Here is a 25,339-nt window from a genome sequence, read left to right as displayed (position 1 = left end):
GATGTAGTAGGTAAGAGAATGCGTTTTTGCACCTTACCTGCTTGGGTTTGACATCTGCCTTGATACTTTATGGTTCTATAATTTTAGGGAAAATTAATTAAGCATTCATTGCTTTAATTTTTTTCTTTTTTTTAGGCCAAGAAGTGGTAGGTATTTTGAAGAAAGAACCAGATTATAAATATTTTAGTGTTTGAAAGGTAAACTGAAAGATACTATAATAACAGAGAAGAAATTTCTCCAAATTTCTATTGACATTTAAAATGCAATACTAGGAGTTGGGGATGTAGTGTTGGCATGGTGCTTGCCTGGCATACGGGTGGTGCTAGAGTCTGTCATTAGTGCTTTATAGCACATGCCTGTCATCCCAGCTATAGATAGAGAGGTAGAGTCAGGAGGGTCAGAAGTTCAGGCCATCCTTGGCTATATACAGAGTAAGTTTAAGGCCAGCTTAGGCTATGTGAGACTTTGTTTTAAGGACAGTTGTTTTTTTGTTTGTTTGTTTGTTTGTTTGTTTGGTTGGTTGGTGTTTGTTTTGTTTTTCAAGACAGGGTTTCTCTGTATAGCTCTGGCTGTCCTGGAACTCACTGTGTAGGCCAGGCTGTCCTCAAACTCAGAAATCTGCCTGCCTCTGCCTCCCAAGTGCTGACAATTGTTTTCTTTAAAGCTAGGCATGATGGTGCATGTTTGTAGTCCTGGCACTCAGGAGGCTGAGGTAGGAGGATTGAATATTGAATTCAAGGTTAGTCTGGCATACTGAGACTCTATCTTCAAAAAAGAAGAAAAAAAACCTTTTATTATCAAAATTTCTTTTTAGATTTACTCATTTTATGTATATGCGTGTTTTGATTGCAGGTATATCTGTACATCATGTGTAAACCTAGTCCCTGAAAAGATGAGAAGAGGGTGTCCTGTCCGCTGAGACTGGAGTTATGGAGCCACCATGTTAGTGCTGGGAATTGAACCAAGCTCCTCTGTGGGAACAAGTGTTCTTAAGCACTGAGCCATTTCTCTGGTCCATTATGTTGTTGCTATTATTATTATTTTATCATTAATCACTGGTAGTAAGGAATTGTCAGTACTGTGGGCTGGAGTGATGGCTGTACAATGGTAGGCGTTACTGTAAAGCCCTCTGGACCATCTTATGCCAGACTGAGCTCATGAAGACATAGTATCAAGTCTCTGCAGACTCAGTGCAGCTTGCATTTCTTTAGGGTTTGTATTTTGTTCAGCTTTGCCTCTTTTTGCTCCACCCATGTCTAACACTGTCAGTTGTTACACATCCCTAGAGAGTCTATTTCAGCTAGTCTCCCTTTTTTTATTTTTTATTTATTTTGGTGTGTGTGTGTGTGTGTGTGTCTGTGTGTCTGTGTCTGTGACTGTGACTGTGTCTGTGTCTGTGTCTGTGTCTGTGTCTGTGTCTGTGTGTGTGTCCGTCTTGTCTGCCTATGCCTGTGTGCATTTCCATGTGGAGGTCAGGACAGCTTGCAGGAATCAGTTCTCTCCTTCCTTCCACCATACAGGTTTCAGGGATCAAACTCAGGTCATCTTTGCAAGTGGCAGGCTTCTTCACCCACTGAGTGGTCTCACCAGCCCCTGAATTAATATTCCCTGTGGTTTGAAAATATTTATAGCTATCGCTATTCCACACAGAGTTTTGAGTAACTTTTTGCTTTAAAGAGTCAAATGTTAAATTTTTCTCTGGACACAGTTCTTGGCTTTTGTAATCCAATACAGTTTAATTGACTCACCATTTATTAATGCTTTTTAAAAACTTGGCTGTCAAATGAACCATTCTGAAGTCTAATTTGGCTGTGGCCTCATTTCCCCTGGTTATTTTTGGGGACACATTGTGTTGTGTGGAGATGCTCAGTTTGAAGTGCTCTAGTTTTCTGATCCTTGCTGACCTGCTGAATGCCATGCGGCAGTGCAGGTTGGGTAGTGCCGTAAACGCTCAGCCTGGCAGTGCTTCCTAGACTGTATTCTGTCCCAGCCACACTGTGAATCACAAACCACGTCCTGATGTGGACGGATGCTCAGCCTGTAGGAGCATGTCTAATTCTTTGTTTTGAGGCAGGGTCTCACTGTGTAGCCCTGGCTGTCCTGGAACTCACTAAGTAGACCAGGCTGGCTTTGAACTCACAGGGATCTACTTGCCTCTGCCTCCTAAGTGTTTTTATTTACTTAATACTTTATTTGCTATGCTTGCTGGAAACCACACCTGTGCTCTCTGCAAGAGCAGGAAGTGCTTTTGACTACTGAGCTATCTCTTTACCTCAAAGTAAATAAGTAAATAAGTAATTAAGAATTGGAAATAGGGGGCTGGAGAAATGGCTCAGTGGTTAAGAGCACTGACTGCTCTTCCAGAGGTCCTGAGTTCAATTCCCAGCAACCACATGGTGGCTCACAACCATCTGCAATTAGATCTGATGCCCTCTTCTGGCTTGCCTGAAGACAACTACAGTGTACTCATATATGTAAAATAAATAAATAAAATCTTAAAAAAAAAAAAAAAAGAATTGGAAATAAACTGGTTAAATGAAAGTGCCTTTGACCTGAAATTCCTTCATATTTCCATAGCTTCTTGGAGAGAAGTAGCTACAGGTCATGGTACACATGTTTCTCTGTACATGGAACAGTGCAGGACCTTTACCCCAGAAGAAACTGATGTTTTCTCTGACTTGAGAAACTAAATGGTCAGGGAGTGGGATGGCAGAGATACTTTGTAGTATATGTCCGTGAGGCTTTGTCTTGGCACCATGTCTATTGAAGAAGGCCTGCCTTTCACTAGCAGGTTCCACACTAATACTGTCTTCCCCACTGCCTTGTATCACTGGGGAACAGGGTAGTTTCTCGGTGAAACCTTGTTCTTTTGAAGATGAAGTATTCACATACCTAATAAACTCCGAAAGTAAACTGTTTTCACCTCTTCCTTCCTTCCTTCCTTCCTTCCTTTCTTTCTTTCTTTCTTTCTTTCTTTCTTTCTTTCTTTCTTTCTTTCTATATAGAATAGAGTTTATATTCAGGGCATAGAGAGGGGAGTCGAGAAAGGCAAAGAAAGAAAGGCAGAGAGTGAGAGAGGAAGAGGGGGGAGAGTAGTAGAGGCATGCCATGAACATGTAGAGTGAGGGGGAGGGGAATGGGGAGAGAGAGGGTAAGGAGCTGGAGCGAGAGCAAGAGACCGATTACTTTCTTGAAGCAGAGTCTTATGAGCCCAGGCTGACCTTACAGTTGCTTTGCATCTTGAATGACTTATTCTCCTTCATCTACACATACAGTGCTGGGGTCGACTACAGGTGTGAACCACCATGCTTAGTTTCTGTTTTTTAATAACTTACTAGTTTTTATTTTATGTCTATTGGTGGTTTGCCTGCATGTGTAAGGGAGTCAGATCCGCTAGAACAGGAGTCACAGACAGTGCTGCTAATGTGGGTCCCGGGAATTGAACTCTGGCCTCTGGAAGAGCAAACAGTGTTCTCAACTGCTGAGCCATCTCTCCAGCCCCAGCCGCCATGCTTGTTTTATACAGTGCTGGGGACCAAAGCCAGGCCCTCCGGCTTGCCATGCAAGCAGTTTGTCAGCTGAGTACATTTTCATGTTCGTGGATCTCTTATGTCACTACAGGGAGAGTGGATTAGCCTTGCGTTTCATATGACGCAAACTGGCATGCATCTCTTTTGGTCTGACGTTATCTTCTTCATTAATTTAATAAAACTTACAGAAGCAAAATCGAGTCTAGAGAGGTAGGCATAAATTACTTATGCCAGCAAACCAATACTCTTTTGTAACCAACCCATTTTTAACCCGCACACTTGGACATCTTTATCCAGGATGTTAGCGTTAAGTCTGCAGTGCTGACAGTTAATTAGCATAGTTCCTTGATGAATAGCTGACTGTAAATAAATTGTTATGGTCTCTTTTGTTTGTTTGTGTCTTAGTGTTCTATCTCTGTGAAGAGACATCATGACCATGGCAATGCTTATAAAGAAAAACATTTAGTTGGGACTGGCTTACAGTTTCAGAGATTTAGTCCATTATTGTCATGGCAGGGAGCATGGTGACATGCTGGCAGACATGGTTATGGAGAGGTAGCTAAGAGTTCTACGTCTGGATTGGCAGGCAACAGGAAGAGACACTGAGCCACTAGGCCTGGCTTGAGCTTCTGAACGCTCAAAACCCATTCTCCCAGTGACACTTCCTCCAACAAGGCCACGCCCACTCCAACAAGGTCACACCTCCAGTAATGCCACTCCCTTCAGATCACCACAAACAGCAAAATCCTTTTCCTGCTGAGAAGGAGCTGAATGTTGTACATCTGCAAGCAACAGGAAGAGAAAGACACTAGGCCTGGCTAGAGCTTTTGATACTCCAAAGTAAACCTTTATTGACACACTTCCTCCAGCAAGGCCACATCCACTGCAACAAGGCCACACCTCCTAATTCCTGTCAAGTAGCTCTATTCCCTGTGACCAAGCACTCAAATATATGAGCCTGTGGAACCATTCCTATTCAAACAACCAAAGTTTGCTCTTTCAAAAACATCCAGTGAGACATATTCTGGGGTCAGGGATAATTGGACAAATTAAAGAATTTAAGCCATTGTTGTGGCACACACCTGTCCTGCTAGCCCCTTGGGAACTAGGAGGATTGTGGTTTCAAGGTTAGGCTAGGCTACAATGGAGGACTATCTCAATCAAAGACAGGAGGCAGAGCTTGGTTAGAAAGGCAACGAAAGGCACTCGCCTCAGGTGGGTAGGAGAGAACAAGAGCTGTTCCCACAGCATTGTGGCTAGTGGCTTTACAGGAGAGTTCAGGTACAGATTTTGGGAGACCCCAATGCATAATTTGCTTTCTGGAGAGGATTGTTTAGTTTTTGGTTAGGAGTGATCATGTCTCAGATTAACTAGGCTGGTTAGTGTGCTACCATTGTGCAGAGCTTCTCCAGATCTCAGTGGGGATGAATTCCTCTGTGGCCACTAGTGTAATTGACAGGGCAGGGTGTCTGTGCTCAGATACTGAGTGGTGTGTGAGATCCTAGTATCTGATTATGTGATAAAGTAGGCGTTGTAAAGTGGACTTACTGTGTGTAAGAAATACTGGTGAGTATGATTTGTTGGTAGCTTTCTGGGAATTACAGATTAGATTTTTTTTCTTCTAGAGATTTATTTTTTTAATATGTATATACATTTAGCCTGTGTGTGTGTGTGTGTGTGTGTATCTCACATGTATGCCTGGTGCCCACAGAACCAGAAGAGGGCGTCAGATCCCCTGTAACTATGTGATTATAAGCCACTATGTAGGTGCTGGGAACCAAATCCAGACCCACTGCAGGAACAGCAAGTACATTAAATCACTGAGTCGTCTCTCCACCCTTTGCAGATTAGATTCGTCCTTTAAAAAAAAAAAAGTCTTTTACTTGGAAGTAATTATAGACTAATAATACTTTTAAAACACAATAAAGTCCTGTGTACTTTTCACTTTTCATTAAGTTTATCCCTGTGTTAATTAATATAACTGTAGGATTGGCTTGGCATAGTGGCATATGTCTTTAGTCTCAACACTCTGGAGGCAGAGGCAAGGGATCTCTGAGTTCAGGGCTAGTCTGGTCTATAGAGCAAGTTCTAGGATAGTCATGTTTCAAGAAACCCTGAAAAAAAAAAGTGTGTGTGTGCATACACACATACTGTTAGGAGATATAATGTGACAAGGGGCTCATGCCAAGCTGTGTCAGAGTAATTATGCCATGCAATAGATCTGGTGTAAAAAGGGTTTATTTGGGGGAAGGGAGGGGAGTGAGGGTCTAGAGAAGGGGAGAGGCAGACGAGTAGACAGGCAGACAAGCAGACTATGGATAGGAGCAGAGCCAAGAGAGTAGAGGAGGGGGCACAGAGAAGAGAGAGAGCACGCTGGGGTGGGGAGGGGTCCTCTTATCCGACTGCACACACCTGGTGTGGTGGTGGGTAATGACATTTGCAGTTGCTAGGTCCCTGAGGGGTAGCCTAGTGGAATCACCTGTAAGCTAACACATACAAAGCACACATATGTACACATATGTATTAAGTTTCAAACTTGGGACAAGTGGCTGAAGTGCCTATTTAACATATCAAAGCCTGGCCTCCATGTTCTCCCAGCATCCCTCAGTCCCCACCTGTGTGGTTGGTATAGCCCTGTCCCCTACCCTGAACTTTCCAGCCCAGTCCCCTGGTCTTCCCTATATAATCCAAACATTTTAGTTACCTTCTCTTCTCTTTGACCTTAACCAACGCCTTTCCCCCCCGCAACCCCCATCTCTGTATTTCTTTGTATGTCAACTTCTTTGGCCTCATTTCCTGAGACTCGTGAACTCGTCAGGGAGCTGTTCCCAAATAAACCTACTTTTATACTTCTAACTTGGCTTATGCCAGTTTCACCTGGTTGCAGGGCTTTTGCACTCTCCAGATAGGAATTGTGGGTGGTGTGAAGAAGCTCTTCCAATTTTGGCAATTCTAGGCCCTGTGGGTCCTTAGGGGCTAGCCTCAGACCCAGAGGTTTTATAACTCTAATCCTAACTCCCAAGGATTCAGTGTCCTTTACTCCGATTCAAGCCAGAGACTTAAAGCTACAGGCAATTAGGTCAGAGGGTTGTTGCTCTGAGTTTTAAGTGTCAGTAGCCTGATACTTGGCAGCTATTGCAATCCTTGACCTCTAGCAGCTATAAGTGGCAGCATCCGGCAGCTGCAGGTGGCACTGGCTAGTTTTAGGGTTCCTGAGTAGGCCACTAGTCCTGAAATCTCTGCCCTGTAGCTGCAATTCTTACAGCTCTCGGGCTCCTCATCCTATGAGACGATATAACTTACAGGCCCAAGGTAGTTGAGACCCTTGACCCTTCGGGTTTGGCAGCAACTGAAACCTTTCCATGGACTAGGGCATATAATCTCCTGGCTTCAGCTCTTGGAAGCCTCTCTGCGCCCTGTCTTTGGCCCAGCTGCTCTCTGAACTTCTAGACTGCCTCTCATTATTGCTGCAGTTATTGTTGCAGCAGCTGTCGCTACCACTCTGCTGCTGTTCCCTCACTTTGTTCCCCATATCACTAACATCAAGGTCAGAAGTGAGCAGACATGGCCACTGGAAAGCTGGGTGAGGCGACGCACCCCCGAAACCCCAGCACTTGGGTCATAGAAGTAGGAAGATCAAGTCATCTTTGGCTACATAGCAAGTTTAAGGCCAGCCTGGACTACATAAGATCCTCTCTTAAAAATGTAGACAAGAGGCTAGAGAAGTGGCTCAACTTAAACCCCAGTTTTAGGGGATCCAACACCCTCTTCTGGCTTCTTCAAGTGCTACATTCATGTGGAGCACAGACATACATGCAGGCAAAACTCCTACACACATAAATAACATCTTTAAAAATCCACATAGAAACAACAAAATCCCAAAACAAAAGCACCCCCCCCACACACACACACACATACAAACACACATGCAAAAACCCACTTGAATCCAGGTATCGTATTGTACTCCTGTTATCCCAGCTTTTGTGAGGCTAAGGTAGGGATTTAGGCTGAGCCCAGCTTAAGCTACATAGCAACTTCTAGGCCAGCCTCTTCATAGTGGGCTTAAAGACTTATTTTTATGTATGAGTGATTTTTGTGTACCATGTATGTATGTGTACCGTATGTATGTATGTACCATGTGTGCCTGGTGTCTGAGGAGGCCAGGGGTGGGATTGGGATCCATTCCCTGGAACTGGACTTCGGTATGACTGTGAGCCACCATCTGGATGCTGGGAGTTGAACTCAGGACCATTTCAAGAGCAATGAATACTGTTAACAACTGAGCTAGCTTGTACAGCCTTGGAAAGTCTTTTAATTGGATCTAATGCTTCAACACCAGGAGGTAACACAGAAGAGTGTCTCTTGGCTGGCTCAGAATTGAGGTCAACAGCTACTTCACCAGCCAGGAAAGGGGCTCAGGCTGAGATGTTTGCACCAGTCACAGTGGATGTTGATGAGAGTGAAGGACCACATAGCAGAGGCAGGCCCTCTGCTGGCTCCCTCTTATCCATATCTTTATCAACACCAAGGAGTTATATCAGCATAGTATAGTAGACTACAGGTTGGTCTCTCTCTCTTTCTGTGTGTGTGTGTTTGTGTAGTTTATTGAAATTTGAAATTTAGTAAACAACAAGACACAAAAATTTTATTTTCTGAAAATGTTCTGTTTTCCATTAGCATTGTTTTATCTTTTTGGGCATGGGGGTGGGGTGGGGAGAGGATGCGGGACTTGGTATTGGTATGTACCTCAGGCTAGCCTCTGACTCTTCTCCTGTTTGAGACTCCCAGGTGCTGGTGTGTGTGTGTGTGTGTGTGTGTGTGTGTGTGTGTGTGTGTTTCTGACTTTATTACTAGCAAGTCTCTACCACTAAGCTGCTGACCCAGGCCTATTATTTTTTTCAGTGTTGTATCTATAATTTTTACTTATTTGGACAGATTTCTTGAGTTGTATCCCTATGTAACTTTTTACTTGTTTGTTAACATTTTTACTAAGTTTCAAATGCAGGAGAGTAGAATACCGCAATAAACACTATCTGTAATAAACACTACCTGTTCTCGACATCTTTATTTTGTACTAGTTAAAATGCACTCCCATTTCAAAGTGAGTTGCAGATGTAATGACTTTTTACCCCAGAAGGTGGAGCCACATATGAGAAGTCATTTTCCTGCTGAGTCAGCACATGTACATCATCCAGCCGAGTCCATATTTCCTATTTCTGTAAAGTGTGGTTTTTCCCTTTGGTTTTTTAAATCTAGGTTCAAAGTCACACAAGGTATTTGGTGCTTATGGCCTTTCCATGTCCTTTAGTTTAAAACGGCTCTCTTGTGGACATTCGTTTTCTGTGGTGCTTAGCTTGCATTGTTCATGTGCTCAGTATGTTCTCACGGGCTCTGCCTTGTTTATCTTGTTGATCTGAACACTTAAAAGAAGTCCTTGTATCCATCCCCCTTTCTCAAGACAGGGTTTCTCTGTTCTGCTTTGGAAGTATTGGAACTTGCTCTTTATACCAGGGTGGCCTCCAACTCACAGAGATCCTCCTGCCTCTCCCTCCTGAGTGTTGGGATTAAAGGTGTGGGCCACCACCACCCTGCTACTATTTATTTATTTATTTATTTATTTATTTATTTATTTAGGTTTTTCGAGGCAGGGTTTCTCTGTATAGCCTTGGCTGTCCTGGAACTCACTCGGTAGACCAGGCTGGCCTTGAACTCAGAAATCCTCCTGCCTCTGCCTCCCAAGTGCTGCCCGGCACTCTTTTAAATTTCTTAAAGTGTGTTTTATCATATAGAGTGTATTCTCTGTGCTGGTAAACAGTCCACAGACCTTGAGAAGAACATGTATTCTTCCATATTGAGTAACAGATGTCAGCGTGCAGTTATCAGTGATGCTCCTGGTTGATTGACAGATGTCAGCAGCAGGCAGTTATTGGGAATGTGCCTGACTTGAGCCAGTCTTACTAATTTTGTGCACAACTGGATCTGACCATTCTGAGAGTGATAGTGTCTGAGTTAGGGTTTTATTGCTGCAAAGAGACACCATGACCACAGCAACTCTTCTTACAAAGAAAAACATTTAATTGGGCTTGTCTTATAGTTTCAGAAGTTTAGTCCATTATTGTCATGACAGGAAGGAAGCCTGGTGTCATGCAGGCTAGAGAAGGAGCTGAAGATTCTATGTATGGATAGGCAGGAAGCAGGAAAATAAGAGATAGAGAGATAGAGATAGGTAGGTAGGTAGATGATAGATAGATAGATGATAGATAGATGATATAGATAGACAGATACAGGCAGACAGACGGATACTGGGTCTGGCTTGAGCATTTGAAACCCCCACATACTCCTCCAACAAGGCCACACCTACCTCAATGGGCCTATACCTTTTAAGCTTTCAAATATGTGAGTCTGTGGGGGTCCATTCTTATTCAAACCATATAGGCATGTTGAAGTCTCCTTATAGTATTGGATGTCTCTGTCTCTCTCTGTCTCTGTCTGCCCCTACCCCCACCCCTGTTTCTGTCTGTTTTTTCCCTCCCTTATTTTGAAAGTTTAATACTCTTGTAAGTTTATTTTTCTCTGGTGCCAGCGACAGAATCCTGGGCTTTTCTTACTGGACAAATGCTTGCCACTGAATTACAGGCTCTGCACTCCTTTTGTATTGTTTGCTTGTTTGTTTGAGATGAGGTCTGGAATTATTAGAGATCTGCCTGCCTCTGGCCTTCAAGTGCTGGGGCTAAGGTGCTTGCCACCCTGTAGTTCTGTTCTTTTTGTGCCCCTTGGTTTTTTGGTCATCTTGACACAAGCTGGAGTCATTTGGGAAGAGGAACCTCTGTTGGGAAGATGCCTCCATCAGGTTGCCTGTAGGCAAGTCTAAAGGGTCTTTCCATGATATGGGAGGGCCCAGCCCACTCAGAGGCCTATAGGCATGTCTGTGGGGGATTTTTCTGATTGTTGATTGATGTAGGAAGGCCCTTCCCCACTGTAGGCAGTGCCGTCCTGGGGCAGATGGTTTTGGGTTGTGTAAGAAAGATAGGCAGTAAGCAGCTTTCTCTGTGATAGTGGTTCCTTCCTAATGCTGCGACCCATTAATACAGTTGCTCAAGTTATGGTGACCCCAACCATGAAATGATTTCATTCCTACTTCAGAAATGTAAGTTTGCTACTGTTATGAATTGTGATGTAAATATCTGATCTGCAAGACAACTGATAAGAGATTCCCCAAGGGGGTTGTGGACACACAGGTTGAGAACTCCTGCTTTATGGTCCCTAATTCCGTCTTAATTTCCCTCAGTGATGGACTGTAATGTTAGTGAAATAAACCTGTACCTCTCTAAGGTTGTTTTTGGTTAGTGTTTTTGTTTTCTTAATTTGTATTTATTTATTTAGTTATTTTTTTATAAGCAGGGTTTCTCTGTGTAGCCACAGTTGTCCTGGTAATTGCTCTGTAGGCTGGGCTGGGCTCCAACACACAAAGATCCACCTGCCTCTGCCTCCCAAGTGCTGAAGTTAAAGGCATGCGCCACCACTGCCTTTTGTTTGGTTTTTGTTTGTTTGTTTTCTACTTATTTTTTTCCGTTCCTGTGTTTGATCTTAGCACAGAAAGTAAGTAAGACACTGGAGAAGACAAGTTGTTCATGGTGGATATGTACTTGAGTTTGATTTGTGAGAATTTTATTGAGAATTTCTGCATCTGTGTTTCTTAAAGAAATGGCTCTACAGTTTCTGTCTTTGTTGTGTATCTGTGTGGTATCAGGATAATGCTGGCTTCATAGACTGTGTGGGGGGCGGCTTCCTTCCCTTTCCGTGTAAGCTGCCACAGGTTGAGGAGCAGTGCTTTCAGCATTTCTTGAAAGGTTTGGTAGAATTTAGCAGTGACTGTCTCATCTTGTGCTTTTCTTTCCTGGGACAGTTTTTATTGCAAGAGGTTTTTTATTGCTGTTTCATTCTCACTGGTCATTATGGATTTGCATAGGTTATTTGTATCTGTGAGTGTGTATGTATGTGTGTGTGTGTGTGTGTGTGTGTGTGTACACAGAGAGGTTGAGGTTGACTTTGAGTGCCTTGCTCTGTTGTTCTCTAACTTACTCTTTTATAAAGTCTGTATGTACCCATACCATCTTAGGGTTTTATTGCTGTGAAGAAACCCCATGACCATAGCAGTTCTTATAAAGGAAAACATTTAATCAGAGCTGGCTTACAGTTTCAGAGGCTTAGTCAATTATTGTCATGGCAGGAAGCATGGCAGCATGCAGGCATGCACAGTGCTGAAGAAGGGGCTGAGAGGTCTACTTCTTGATCCACAGGTAGCAGGAGACTCAGACACACTGGCCAGACTTGAGCTTCTGAGACCTGAATGCCCACCTGAAGTGAACCATGTCTTCCAACCAGGCCACCCCTCCTAACAGCATCACTCCCTGTTGTAAAATAACTCACTATAGTCTAACTAGCCCATATAACAGACACACAACCCAGGTATTTCTTTATAAGCTGTAAACCCAGGTTGGGCAGGTTTGGGGCTGTTCTGACTTATATCCCAGCCATGTGTCCCTTGTTACTTACAGTTTCTGTGGCCGTGTGCTCATGGTTCATCTCCTCTCATGGCAGCTTCCTCTTCCTGCCTTCCATCTCCTTTTTTTCTCTGTCTCTATCTGAGACCCCAGCCAGGTAACTGAAAATCTGCCTACCTTTATCTACTGCTCAATCACATGCTTTAGCCTTTTATTGACCAATTAACTTGGTGAGCAGGGTTATATAGGATCTCCTCATCAGGGATAACTAGATTGTGGGAGGCAGTAGTTAGCATTTGAATACATAGCAGTGTTGGGGGGTGACTTTTAGCAGAAAGCGGCTATCAGCTTTGCAGCCATCTTGAGCCATATACCCTGACATGAGACTTGGATTACAATAGCCTACAACAGCTGAGCACACTCTGATAATCTTGGTTTAGATACCTTGGGTGCGTGAGATTAAAGGCGTGTGAGATTAAAGGTGTGTGACTTAAGAGTGACCTAGAGATCACATTTAGAGACAAGACCTAAGGGCATGATTATAGGTGTGACCAAAAGGCGTGGCGTAGAAGTGAGACACATAAAAGGCAGAGGCAGAATCAGACAGAGATGAGAGAATCAGATACTTAGAGGAAGAGAGACTGAAGAATAAATGGGATTGAAACACACTCTGTCTGGTCTCCATTCCTCTCGACCGCCCTCACTCTCTCTTGCTGAACCCCGACCCGAGGACCGGAGCGGCAGCTTGGGCCGGGATACAATGGCCTCCAAACTCGGGCAGCCGGGGCCTCAACATTTTGCTCGGGCCGAGACATTTTTTGGCCCCCGAACAGGGACTAGTGCGGGTCTCGACATAGCAGCACCAGGCCAACCCCAACACCCTATGACCAAGCATTCAAACACATGAGTCCATGAAGGCCAAACCTACTCAAACCACCACATTCCACTCCCTGGCCCCCATAGGCCTGTAGCCATAACATAATGCAAAATGAATTTAGTCCAACTTTAAAAGTCCCCATAGTCTATCACAGTCTCAACAATGTTTAAAAGTTCAAAAATCAAAGTTTCTTCTGAGATTCATGCAATTTTTTTTTTTTTTGTTTTTTGAGACAGGGTTTCTCTGTGTAGCCCTGGCTATCCTGGAACTCACTCTGTAGACCAGGCTGGCCTCGAACTCAGAAATCCGCCTGCCTCTGCCTCCCAAGTGCTGGGATTAAAGGCGTGTGCAACCACTGCCCGGCTGAGGTATATTTCTTATATTTGTACTCTCCTCAAGACTTTATGATGAAGGGATGTTGGATTTTGTCAAAGGCCTTTTCTGCATCTAATGAGATGATCATGTGGTTTTTGTCTTTTAGTCCATTATGTTATGTTGAACAATCCCTGCATTTCTGGGATGACGCCTATTTGATATCTATCTGTCTGTCTGTCTGTCTGTCTGTCTGTCTGTCTACCTACCTACCTACCTACCTACCTACCTATAATTTGATGTGTTCTTAGTTTGCAAGGATTATATTGAGAATGTGTCTATGTTCAGAAGGGATATATTGGTCTGTAATTGTCTATCTTTGTTGGGTCTTTGTGTGCTCTCGGTAGGGCGAATTGTGGACTTGTAAAAGAGTTAGGCAGTGTTCCTTTAGTTCTAGTTTGTGGAATAACTTGAGTATTGAATAATTTGAGTTAATTCTTTGAAAATCTGGTAGAATTCTGTGCTGAATCCATTTAGCCCTGGACTCTTTTGGTTGAGAGACTTTTAGTTCTGTTTCGGTGGGGTTATGGGTCTGTTTCATTTGCCTATCTGATCTTGGTGTATCCTCAGTAAGTGCTGTATATTCTCACCCACCCTGCTTTGGTAACTTTTTAAATTTATCTTGTGATTTTCTTAATGACTCAGTTCCTCATTAATGTGTTGTGGGATCTCCACAAACTTGTATTTCCTGTAGCTTTACTTATTGCTTACTTCTAGTTTATTCCACTATGATCAGACAGAATGGTAAGCAATTATTTCAGTTCCATATTTGGTAAGACTTGTTTGGTGGACTAGCATGTGGTTGATGTTGGAGACACTCCATGTGCTGCCAAGAAGAACGCCTATTCTGAGTCTGTTGGATGTAATAGTCTGTGGATGTCTGTTATGTCCATTTGATCTATGGTGAGATTTAACTCTGTGGGGTTTTAGTTCTTTTTAATTTCGCTAACCTAAAGACAAGGGCAGGGTATTGAAGCCTCCCACTGTTGGCCAAACAGGACATATCTGAATTTGTATGTTCATTAGTGGTTTGGGGTGTGTGTGTGTGTGTGGGGGTGTGTGTCTGCATGTGTGCACGCACACATGTGCAAAGTTGAGAAATCTAATATTTTTTAACATACCTAATTACAGTGGCTGCTTTTTAAAAAAAAAGATTTATTTTTATCTTACATATATGGAGTTTTGCCTGCATGTATGTCTTCACTCTGTGCTTGTAGTATCTGTGGAGGGAGAAGGCATCAGAACCTCTAGAACTGGGGTTACAGATGGTTGTGAGCCACTGTCTGGGTGCTAGGAAATGAACCTGGGTTCTCTGCAAGAGCAACACCACAGAGCCATTTCTGCACTCCCTTGTTTATCTCCCTCTTGACTTCTTCCCTTTATTAAAATGTAGAGGCTGTCCTTAACTCTTGTGACTAAGTCTGTGTTAGCTATATCAGAATTATGTGGGTTTGTTTTTAACTGCCATTCACTTGATAGATTGTCTCATGTCTGTGTGTGTCCCTGCAGTGAGATGTCATTTCTTTGGAATTGACTTCTCTGACTAGAATCAGGATGGCACAGCCTCCTCTTCCTCAGAAAGTAATGTGAGCAAGTACCTGGGAGGTTTTTGGTTTTTTGACTTACTTTCTCTTTTGTGCTTGGGCATCCAGACTTGGTATTTCTTTAGCACTGTTGTCCTATTTATAAGAGAACTTCATTTCCAGATTATTCTTAGTAACAAATCAGGATTATTGACAGTTTACTTTGAGACATTTTCTTGGGCAGAGTTTTGCGTTTTGCTCACCTCCCCCCCCCCTTTTTTTTTTAAAGGTTTATTATGTTTTTACTCACATGAATGTGTGCTTCCTTGTAAGTTTGTGCACACATGTGGTCAGGTGTCCACAGAAGCCAAAAGAGGATACTGGTTGCCATGGAGCTGGAGTCACTGTCATCTGTGAGCTGCCTTACCTGGGTGCTTGGATCGAACCGTGGCACTGAGGCAGGAGCAGCATGTGCTCGTAAGCACCGTGTCTCTCCAGCCACAGTTACATTCACCCTAACATGTGGTGTATGCAGTGATTGACACTTCTGTGTTTTTATCGGCTCTGATAGACTGCAATCCCATTTCCTCCCTTGGGAGTTTGTACCTGAGGTCCAGTGTATTTGCAAGTGAAGAAATGCGTGCCTTTAGAGGGGATGCAGTTTTATATGTCTGTCTAGCTCAATGCGACAAACGGTGTGCTGTGTATTTGAACAATTTAAATAGTCTTTCCATTTTTTAAATAGGTTTTCTTGTGGACATGCCCGTTTGAGGACGAGCTGCCTGCCACACAGAAGATGGGGTCGAACAGCAGCAAGATCAGTGATCTCCCTAAAAACGAGTACTTGAAAAAGCTGTCCGGCCCGGAGCCGGTCTCTGAGAACGACCCCTTCTGGAACCAGCTCTTCTCCTTCTCGTTCCCAGCACCAACCGGCAGGTGAGACACTTCCCGGCCTGCGCTGTCGACACGCCACCTCCCGTGGCCTTTTACTCTGGTTGTCAAGTGTGTCAGTAGGAAGTCTAGGAGGGAGGAGCTGGGGTTGTCTTACGGCTCTGTCTCCCCGTCCGTGGGCATTTGCAGCAGCAGTTCTTCTGTGTCTTCAGAGGTAGTGCGAAGTCATTGCTACACATTCCATTTAGTCTTACAAATTGTTTAAATACAAATGATAACATTGTACCGGTTCTCCCTTCCCTTCTCGGGTTAGCTTTCTTTCTAATGCCTACAGAGTAGCCTTTAAACACATTTACTCAGCTTTCTATTTATGGGCATGTAGACTTTGTAATGTTTTGTTAGCTCATAGCACAGAGTATACTATTTCACATGCATACACATTTATCCTACTATGAATGTTCTGAAGTGGAATGATGACCTTGATACAGGAGCAGCTTCTGGGAGCTGGGAGGGCCAGGGAAAGGGTTTCTTCTCTCGTGTCTGACTTTTTGTTACTTGCTGACTGTCTGGTTTCCTCCTGGGGGCTGTTATGAGGTATCTGTCCTGCACAACTACAGCATAGTACATTTTGTTGTGTTGTGGCAACTTTACAGCCACAGTAGAAACTGATTTTTTTTTTTTTTATTATGAGCCACACATCATTTTCCTGTTACAATTTAGTGTACAGTCTCTGGGTTATGCAGCACTGGGGCAGTTTCAGATGATCATCTGAAGGGGCTCCATCCTGTACCATTCAGAGTCACTTCTGTCTCTCCCTCCCCTCCACCCAGCACTAGCAAGCTTGAGAGTTCCAGCTGTTTCTAAATGGAATCCTGGTCTTTTGTGACCTGCTTCCTTTGCAGATGGTCTTGAGGAAGGACCATATTGCTTCTCATGCCTTTTTATGCTCAGACTCTGCCGAATGACTGCACATTTTCTCTGTTCATTCATCAGATAAAGGGCATCTTGGTTATTTCTGTATTGGTGGAGCTTTGAATTTTTTGAGACAGGGTCTCATTATGAAGCCTTGACTGATTGTTTGTTTGTTTGTTTGTTTAAGGCAGTGTCTCATATACCATAGGCTGGCTCCAAATTCTTCATGTTATAGCCAATGACCTTAAACTTCTGATCTTCCTGCCTCTGCTTCCCCATGGCTGGGCTCACAGGTGTGTGTCACTATGCCTCGTTTCACTGTCTTTTTTTGTTGTTTGTTTAAGCATTTTGAAGTAAATTCTTGAAAGAGGCAGGGTGATTGATTGCTGGCGTCTGTACAGCCTGGGTTATACAGTAAGACCTTGTATAAAACCCCAGACCAACGTGGGGCTGGAATGAGGCTCATGGGTGAGAACACTTACCACTCTTGGAGAGGACCTAGGAAAGCACCTTCCCTGCACGGTGAGGACTTAAATTTGGATCCCCAGCACTCATGCTAATACAAGGACAAAAAACCTGCTGGGTGAGGTGGTGCACGCCTGTAATCCTAGCACCCGGTAGCAGAGGTAGGTGGATCTCTGTGAGTTCTAAGCCAGACTGGTTATGTAGCAAGTTTCGGGCCAGCCAGGATTATGTAGTAAGACTCTGTCTCAAAAAACCAAAACATGGCCATGACCATTTGTGCCTGTAACTCTACTGTGAGGCAGGATGGGGACAGATGACCCCAGAGCTTGTTGGTCAGCCAGTCTAGCCAGTAGATGTGTTATGTGCGTGCGTGCGTGCGTGCGTGCGTGCATGCGTAGGTGTGTTGTACACGGTCGGAGGTCAGCCTTCGGAGTCATTCCTCAGGTGCTATTCATCTTACTTGGTTTTGGAGACAGGATCTCTTGTGTAACCTGAAATTGTTGATTAGGTGAGGCTGGCCAACTGGTGAGCCTCAGGGCTCCACCTGGCTCCACCTCCCCAGTGCTGGGATTGAAGGAGCATGTCACACCTCCTGGGTTTTTAGATAACAGCTGCGATGGACCCACACACTCAAGAAAGCCTTTATTGACTGAACTGTCTCCTTAGCTCCCCTTTCATTTTTCTTAACAATATTTTAAAAAACTGTTTATGTGGTTGATTTTATACAGGTTTCTAAAGTACATAATGGTGGTAAAACGCAGAATAAACCAGTATTTATCATATTTTGATTTGTAGGTATCTGAATATGGTGTGGAAGTGTGTGTGTGAGCATGTTCATAACACGTGCGCTGAGGTTATCATTTAGAACTGCAGGACCAGAGCACTCTTGCCATGTCGTGTTTTACCGTTTGTTTCTCAGGCCTTTATGGTGAACTAGGAAGATGGTACCATGTCCTCTCAAAGGGTTTATAATAGAGATGGAACATGATAAAGGTTGTGGAAGTGCAGAGAGCATGCACATTCCAGAAACACGGCACCCAAGCTAGAAAACACAGAGCCGAGGAGCGTCGAGGGAAGGCAGCTGGAGACGTGAGAGGTTTTACAAAATGTTAAAGCTGTTTAAATTTTGTTCTAATATCTATTAAGGATTTTATCCAGAAGGGGTATGGCCACTCTTTCATCTTGCTTCATATTATAAATATATCATCTTGTGAGACTGTCATTCAGTAAACATTACTTGTTGACAAAAAAGTTTTTATCTTTTTGAAACACAGTTCAGATAAAGAATGAAGTCAGTTCAGATGTAAAGTCAGATAGAGATGCTGCAGACAAGTAGAAAGGAGGGCAGTGTGAGTGCTGGGTGGACAGGGATGGTTCTGGAAGATTCTACAAGAGTCTGGAAACTGGAAGGAACCAGAATAAGAACAGCCCCAAAGAAGGTGGATGGCACAGGTGTATCTGATCTATCTGATCTGTAGCCCCAGTGCACTGTGGGCTGTGTGTGTCAGTATGATTACAAGTGTGGCCCAAGGCAAAGTTAGAAGCTTAGCTGGAGCATGAGATCTTGTTTCTCGGTTTTTTGTACCTTAGTTATAGATGGCTGTCTTGTAAAGGTTGGACGTTCCTAACAGGAATAAAGGCTAGGGCCCCTTTAACTACGATGTCTGTAGTTGGAAGAAAAAAGTTCTAATTTTACTTCCCTTTTTCCTAAAATACGCATTTTTGTGGTTTAGACTCCAAAGGATATGAAAGTTATACAAACTTGTTTGTCTTCCTCTGTCCCTTCTTTGTGCCTGATTCTCTTCCCCAGATTTTGTTCCCCAGAGGTAACCATTATCAGTTTGCTCGAATATTCTTCTGAACGATATTTTATGCGTATGTGAACAAATATGCACATACATCACCTTAATTTTTGACCAAAATAGCATGAATCCTACGTACTTTTTCCCTCCTTTTCTTTTCTTTTTTTTTTGAGACAAGAGTTTCTCTGTGTTAGCCTTGGCAGTCCTGGAACTCACTCTGTAGACCAGGCTAGCCTCCTGCCTCTGCCTACTGAATTCTGCAGTTAAAGGCTGTGCAACCTCGTTTTGAATTGATTGCATCTTGAAGAGCCTTCTGGATATTATTGAGCCTCATCATTCCTTTTGGTAGGGGCAAAGCATATAATGACATATATAAAAAATGGCACATATATATAAAAAATGGCACATATATATAAAAAATGGCACATATATATAAAAAATGGCACATATATAAAAGCATGCAAGTCAGTGTGGGCTTTGGGCTGCTTTCAGGGTCTTGTGTTTACATTTAGTGTGGCAGGGAATGACATCACACAAATGGGCAAGAGTGGGTTCTTGTAATATGAGGCCGTTTTGACACAGCTGCTTGTGTTAACCTGTCAGTTGTGTTGAGAGGAGTGAGAGGCAGGTGTGGCAGGCTGTTGTTGCTGGTGGTCTCCTGGTCTTCCACAGTGACCTGATTAGGCAATGAAGGGAGACTGAGTCCTGACTGGGGCAGTGCAGCTGTGGCTGTCACCTGCTGCTTCCTTCTGGCACACGTTAGAGAGCGGAAGGAGCAGGATCTGTGTGGGCTCTGGCTGGAGGGATTTGGTGAGACACATTCCCTCAGGGTGGTGGTTCTCAACCTTCCTAATGCTGTGACCCTTTGATACAGCTCCTCATGCTGTGCTGACCCCCAACCATAAAAGGATTTTTGTTGCTACTTCATAACTATAATTTTGCTACTGTTGTGAGTTGTATTATAAATAACTGATATGTGACCCCCGTGGAACCGTCATTGGGCCCCCACGGGGTCTTGACCCACAGGATGAGAGCACTGCCGTAGAGTATGGAGGCCACACTCTCCTTTTCTTCAAGGAAGTTGTTAGTATTAGGTCAGAAGAGCGAGGATGGTCTCACAAGTGTAAACTGAAGAGTGAACATAAATCAAACTAGTTTTCTAATGCACACTTTTTTCAGTTGGAAGCCATAAGACTGACTGACTTCCTCCCCTCCTTTCCTTCCTCCCTCTCTGCTCTCCTCCCTTCCCTCTTCCCTTCCTTCCTCCTTCTTTCTTTTCTTAAATAAAGGGTCTTGCTATGTAGCCCAGCCTGGCCTGAAACTCTTGATCCTCCTGCTTTAGCTTCACAAGTGTTGGATCACAGGATTGAGCCTTCACACCTGTTGGTCGTGTGATTGTTGGGAATTAGTTTTTGAGCTGTTTAGAACATGAGCACAAACCTGCCAGACTGTGGGTGTCTGCCTGCTGCAGCCAGGTGCATGCCTAACAGCCGCTGTCCTGAAGGAAGTAAGGGAGGAAGGAAGGAAGGAAGGAAGGAAGGAAGGAAGGAAGGAAGGAAGGAAAGAAGGAAGGAAGGAAGGAAGGAAGGAAGGAAGGAAAGGAAAGGAAGCAAGCAAGCAAGCAAGCCGTTACTGCATCATGAGAAACTATTCTACACACTGGGCACTAGATGGTGCTGAGATAAGGCAGAACGGCAGCCCTGACAGGACGGCAGCTCTGACAGTATGGCACGCTCCGGGTCTAATGACAGGAGGCACGCTCAGGTCTAAACCCTCAAATACAGTGGGGGAACCTAAGAAAGGGAAAATGTTTAATAGCAGTCAGGACGAATCAGGCAGGGTTCATGAACCGTGTGTGCTTTTCCTGTCCATTCCAATGCTTTCATCACGTTCTTTACACTTCCCCCTTAGAGTCTTTCCCTTCTCAGTGGTTAGCCTGCCTAATCAATAGCCTTACATTATTTAATGTTGACCACATCACTGGCTTCTCATTATTCATTATTAAAAATAGAAGTATGATAAATTTCCTTAGAGCCAGGTTTTTATGCATTTCTCATTGTGTAAGCAGATGGCTTTTTAAAACTGATTTTACCAGTAAAATAATTTTTAAAAATATTTCAGTAATCTTTAATTATAGAAGAGTTATAAAATACAGAACAGAAGTTAAAGTAGTCATGTCTATTTACAAATCCCACATACCACTTTCCTTTTTTTTTTTTTTTTTTTTTTTTTTTTTTTTTTTTTTTTTTTTTTTTTACAAAAACCTGATGTTGTATTACCATTGTATAATTTTTTTGAATCAGTGTACTTGTATGACTATCCCCAGGCTCTATTCCCAGCACCTTTCTTCCATGTGAAACAGAAGTGCCTTGCCCATTAAACAGAACAGCCTTCCCTCCATGTTCCTTCCTGGGAACCTCTGCTGCTGTCTAGGCGTTTGCCCGCACTAGGCATCCTATACTACGGAGTCATGTAATGTGTGCCACGCGTGGTTGGCTCACAACTTCACTGTGTTATACACAGAGGCTCCATTTCCCCTCAGCATTGTCGAGTTCCAATTAACCACCTAATACTCTTTCTTTCAGAGATTTTCCTTGTATTTATAACAAATAAGAACAATCTGCTAAGAGGCTTTGCTAATGTAGACATTGTCAATTTATTAGTTATTTATGAAGTCTTTCTCATTCTCAAGTGCTAGACTGATTGTCATCTCTCTTTCCAGTTAGTTTTCACATCTGTTACTGTTCTCATGTCTGTTAGCACTGAGCCCAGGGATGTTGTGCATATACAGTGAGTAGCTGGTAAGGGCCAAATGTAACCGTGTGTGTTTGTGTGTGTGTGTGTGTGTATCTGTGTGTATCCCCAGAGATGAATTATATTGATGGCCATGTGCCACTATCTCCTGTTGGATATGTGGATTTATCAGACTGAGCTTCAAACAACATCCAGAGAGCTGCACTGTAAAATGAGCCCGTGCCTTCAAGAAGAGGATCGTGAGGCTACCCATTCACAGTTGACACTCATGAAGCTGTGCTTCACACCTCGCCCACAGACACCCTGCGCTTGCATGTTACTGTTGGCAGGCTTGCCTGCAAGGGAAAGGTGGCTCGTCCAGTGTTTTCACCTTGCTGGAGGGGAGTGCGTCTTCTCTGGCTAGGATTAGTCGGCCAAGTGATCTTAAATTTTAAATGTGTTTCCTCACTTGAGAAACAGAAGAGACTTGCCCTGAAAGAAACAAGTGAAGTGGGGGATCCCGAGCACTGTCACAGTGCTGAAGTAAGGGGCCAAGAATACTGTTGCTCCCTTGATTGCTTTCTCACCAGCATGGAGATAGGAGTTTTAAAGCCATTCATTTCTCCTGTTTTCCTGAGAATATAAATGCAGTCTTAGTGTGACGGTTGCTGAAGTTTTGACAGTGTAATGGTTCCAGGCCTTTGATGTTGGCAGTTGAATGACAGCATATAGATTGTCTGTGAGCTACAGGAATACAAACACCTTTTTGGTTCTGCCTGATGTATTAAAATTTTCTGTAATAAATTTATATGCAATTTTATCCTTTAAAATTTTATTATGAATAGTTTTTTTTTTTTTTTTTAAAGCATGAACCTTCCTTCAGTTTAACCACTGAATGGGCTAATTCTCGTTAGTTTTGTGAATGATTTCTGTAATTCCCTCTTTGCTGACGTCAGGGGAGAGTCTTGAGAAATGCCTCTCTGGTTTTCTGAATGGCCACTTGTTGATTTCCTTAGCCCCTGCCCTAACTGACAAAGGCTACATGTTTGTTAGAATAGGTACACTGTAGGCTAAAAATGACATTAGTATAAAGTGTCAATTTTGAAGGCATTCTGTGACAATTTTGAGTGAGAGAGACAAAGACATTTTTATCATTTGGTTTGTAAACTTCATTGTGGTTTGTTTAACAAATTCTCTTGTAATTTCCCCCAACAGCTTTTGGCATGTCTGTTTTCTCTAAAAGGCTTGAACTATGAAATCTTCATTTTTTTACCTTTGGCATATGGGACTGGTGTGCCTAAAAAGTAAAGTGCAGCCAGTCTAAATTACTGGAAGCTCTGAGTGAAAGAACTTATGTACTTTAGAGGTTTGCTTTCTGAATCCACTGGGGCTGATGGTTCTATAGCAGTCAGTCATGGGTCAGCCTGCCATTTTCCTTGTCATGTTTAAATTGGCATAATTCCTAATCACTCACATTGTTTCATGCTATTGTAATTATGACCTAGATATATTTTGCTTTTGTTTTTTGGGGCAGTGTTTCACCGAGTAGCCTTGTCTGTCCTGAAACTTACTCTGTAGATCAGGCTGGTCTAGAATTCAGAGATTTGCCTGCCTCTGGCTCTATAGAGTGTTGGGATTAAAGGTGCATGTCCCCACCGCCCAGCTTGATATAATTTTTATAACATGTTATTTTTTTTTTTGTTTGTTTGTTTTTTGTTTTTTCGAGACAGGGTTTCTCTGTGTAGCCCTGGCTGTCCTGGAACTCACTCTGTAGACCAGGCTGGCCTTGAACTCAGAAATCGCTTGCCTCTGCCTCCCAAGTGCTGGGATTAAAGGCGTGCACCACCACTGCCCGGCTTTATAACATGTTATATGCATGATACATTTTTCTTGTTTTAAAAGGTACTTTCAAGTGTATTTTTATTTTATGGGTATGGGTGCTTTGCCTGCATGCATATATGTGTACCACATATATGTATGTATACCACATGTATGTATGTGCACCACATGTATGTATGTGTACCACATGTATGTATGTATACCACATGTATGTATGTGCACCACATGTATGTATGTGTACCACATGTATGTATGTGCACCACATGTATGTATGTGTACCACATGTATGTATGTGTACCACATGTATGTATGTATACCACATGTATGTATGTGCACCACATGTATGTATGTGTACCACATGTATGTATGTGTACCACACATGTGCCTGTTGCCTGTGGAGGCCAGAGTGTCAGAACCCTGTGAAGAGAGTTTGTGTGTGGGGACAGGGAGTACTTTCTGTCATCATCCTCCAGTCTCTTCAGTTTTGTTGTGTGTTGTGATGGCACCAGAAATAACAGGATTGTCTCTTTTGTGACTGTTCCTTTTTGTAACTGTTGTTGTCAAAGACTGACAGTGCCTGTGATCCAAGAAGGTGCCCGATGTGCCTCAGACGAAGGTGGTTTCAGGACCCTGGTGGTTGTTTAATAGAGTTTAGTTTGGGGGTAAAGGTTTGATTATGCAATTATGAATTTTAACCATCTTTTAATGTCCTGCTGTAGTGAGTGAGTCTTAAGTATTCTTTGTGGCATCCTTTATTTGATTGGAATTAGTATTTGCTGGCATATTTCCAGTGCCCCAGGTCTGTCCTAAGAAACATTTGGTTTCTGACTGTAATTGTCTTGGAAACATTGGCATGTTTTTGCAGCACCATTTTACTTGTATTTACTTCAAATGATTTGTTCGCTGTCTTGCCAGAACATCTGAGCTCATCTGTTTAAAAGCGCTGGGTGCCTGTAATGCTGCAACGGTGGCCGGCCAGCTTAGCTGCTTTCTACCCCACTGGGGCTCCAAGGCAAGCAGTCGGCAAAGCACATTATTCTTAAATGCCCAAGAAGTGTAGGAAACTGGAAAGTGGACGGATGAGAGGAGAGAAACTACCGCGGCAGCAAGTGTGCCTGCTTGAGTTTCTGTACAGCGGCAGCTCTCAACCTTTCTATGCTGCGACCCTTTACTACAGCTCCTCACGTCGTGGTGACCCCCACCATGTGATGCTGTGACCCTTTGCAGTTCCTTATGTTGTGGTGACCCCAACCATAAAATTATTTTGTTACACTTGCCCTTCTTTCATGGAACATAAATGTGGGGGCTGAGGATGCTTTTTTCCAGAAGTGATTGCTGAGGTGAGGGTTGAGATAGCTGTGGGTAAGGAGAGAAAGGCTTCATGGGCCTCACTACAGAAAGGTTGATGCTAGCTGCCTGGTGAGCCACAAAGAGCAGCTTTCCAAGGAGGTGGGATCATCTGAGAAGGAAATTAAACTACTTCAAAGAATACATTCTTGGAGCTGGAGAGATGGCTCAGCCATTAAGAACACTTCCTGTTCCTCTGGAGGACCTGAGATTGATCCCCAGCACCCACTTCAGTTCCCAACCACCGGTGACATGAGCTCTAAGAGTATTGGTGGTCATCCGCCTTTGTGTGACCTGGTGTTTAAGATCACTAATTTACGCTTGTGCTGTGTTGATTGGCCTCCATGTCCCAAACATGGTGGAGTCCCCGTGCCTGCCATGTCTCTGAATCCCCATTTCTAATTTGATTAAGGTCTTATTCACCATGCCACCTTGGTTGTTCAGGAACTATAGACAAGCTGGCCTTGAACGCACAGAGCTCTGCCAATCTCCCAAGTGCTAGGTAGGATTAAAGGCATGTGTCACCACATCTAACCACTGCCTT

The 25,339-nt window shown here is 43.4% G+C and overlaps 1 protein-coding gene across 4 annotated transcripts in view; it reads left to right on the top strand.

Moving 5' to 3' along the window:
• Nucleotides 1-25,339, top strand: part of Dym (dymeclin) — a 259,589-nt gene that overhangs the window by 7,785 nt on the left and 226,465 nt on the right. For all 4 annotated transcript variants that reach the window (XM_076912452.1, XM_034518362.2, XM_076912453.1 and 1 more), the window contains exon 2: nt 15,552-15,742. In XM_076912452.1, coding sequence (XP_076768567.1) covers nt 15,603-15,742 — 140 coding nt within the window. In that variant the 5' untranslated portion in view covers nt 15,552-15,602. The remainder of the gene's footprint in view (nt 1-15,551; nt 15,743-25,339) is intronic.

This window comes from Arvicanthis niloticus, chromosome 14 (genome assembly GCF_011762505.2).
Source record: "Arvicanthis niloticus isolate mArvNil1 chromosome 14, mArvNil1.pat.X, whole genome shotgun sequence".
Taxonomy (NCBI): domain Eukaryota; kingdom Metazoa; phylum Chordata; class Mammalia; order Rodentia; family Muridae; genus Arvicanthis; species Arvicanthis niloticus.
This window is presented reverse-complemented; position numbering and strand designations above follow the sequence as displayed.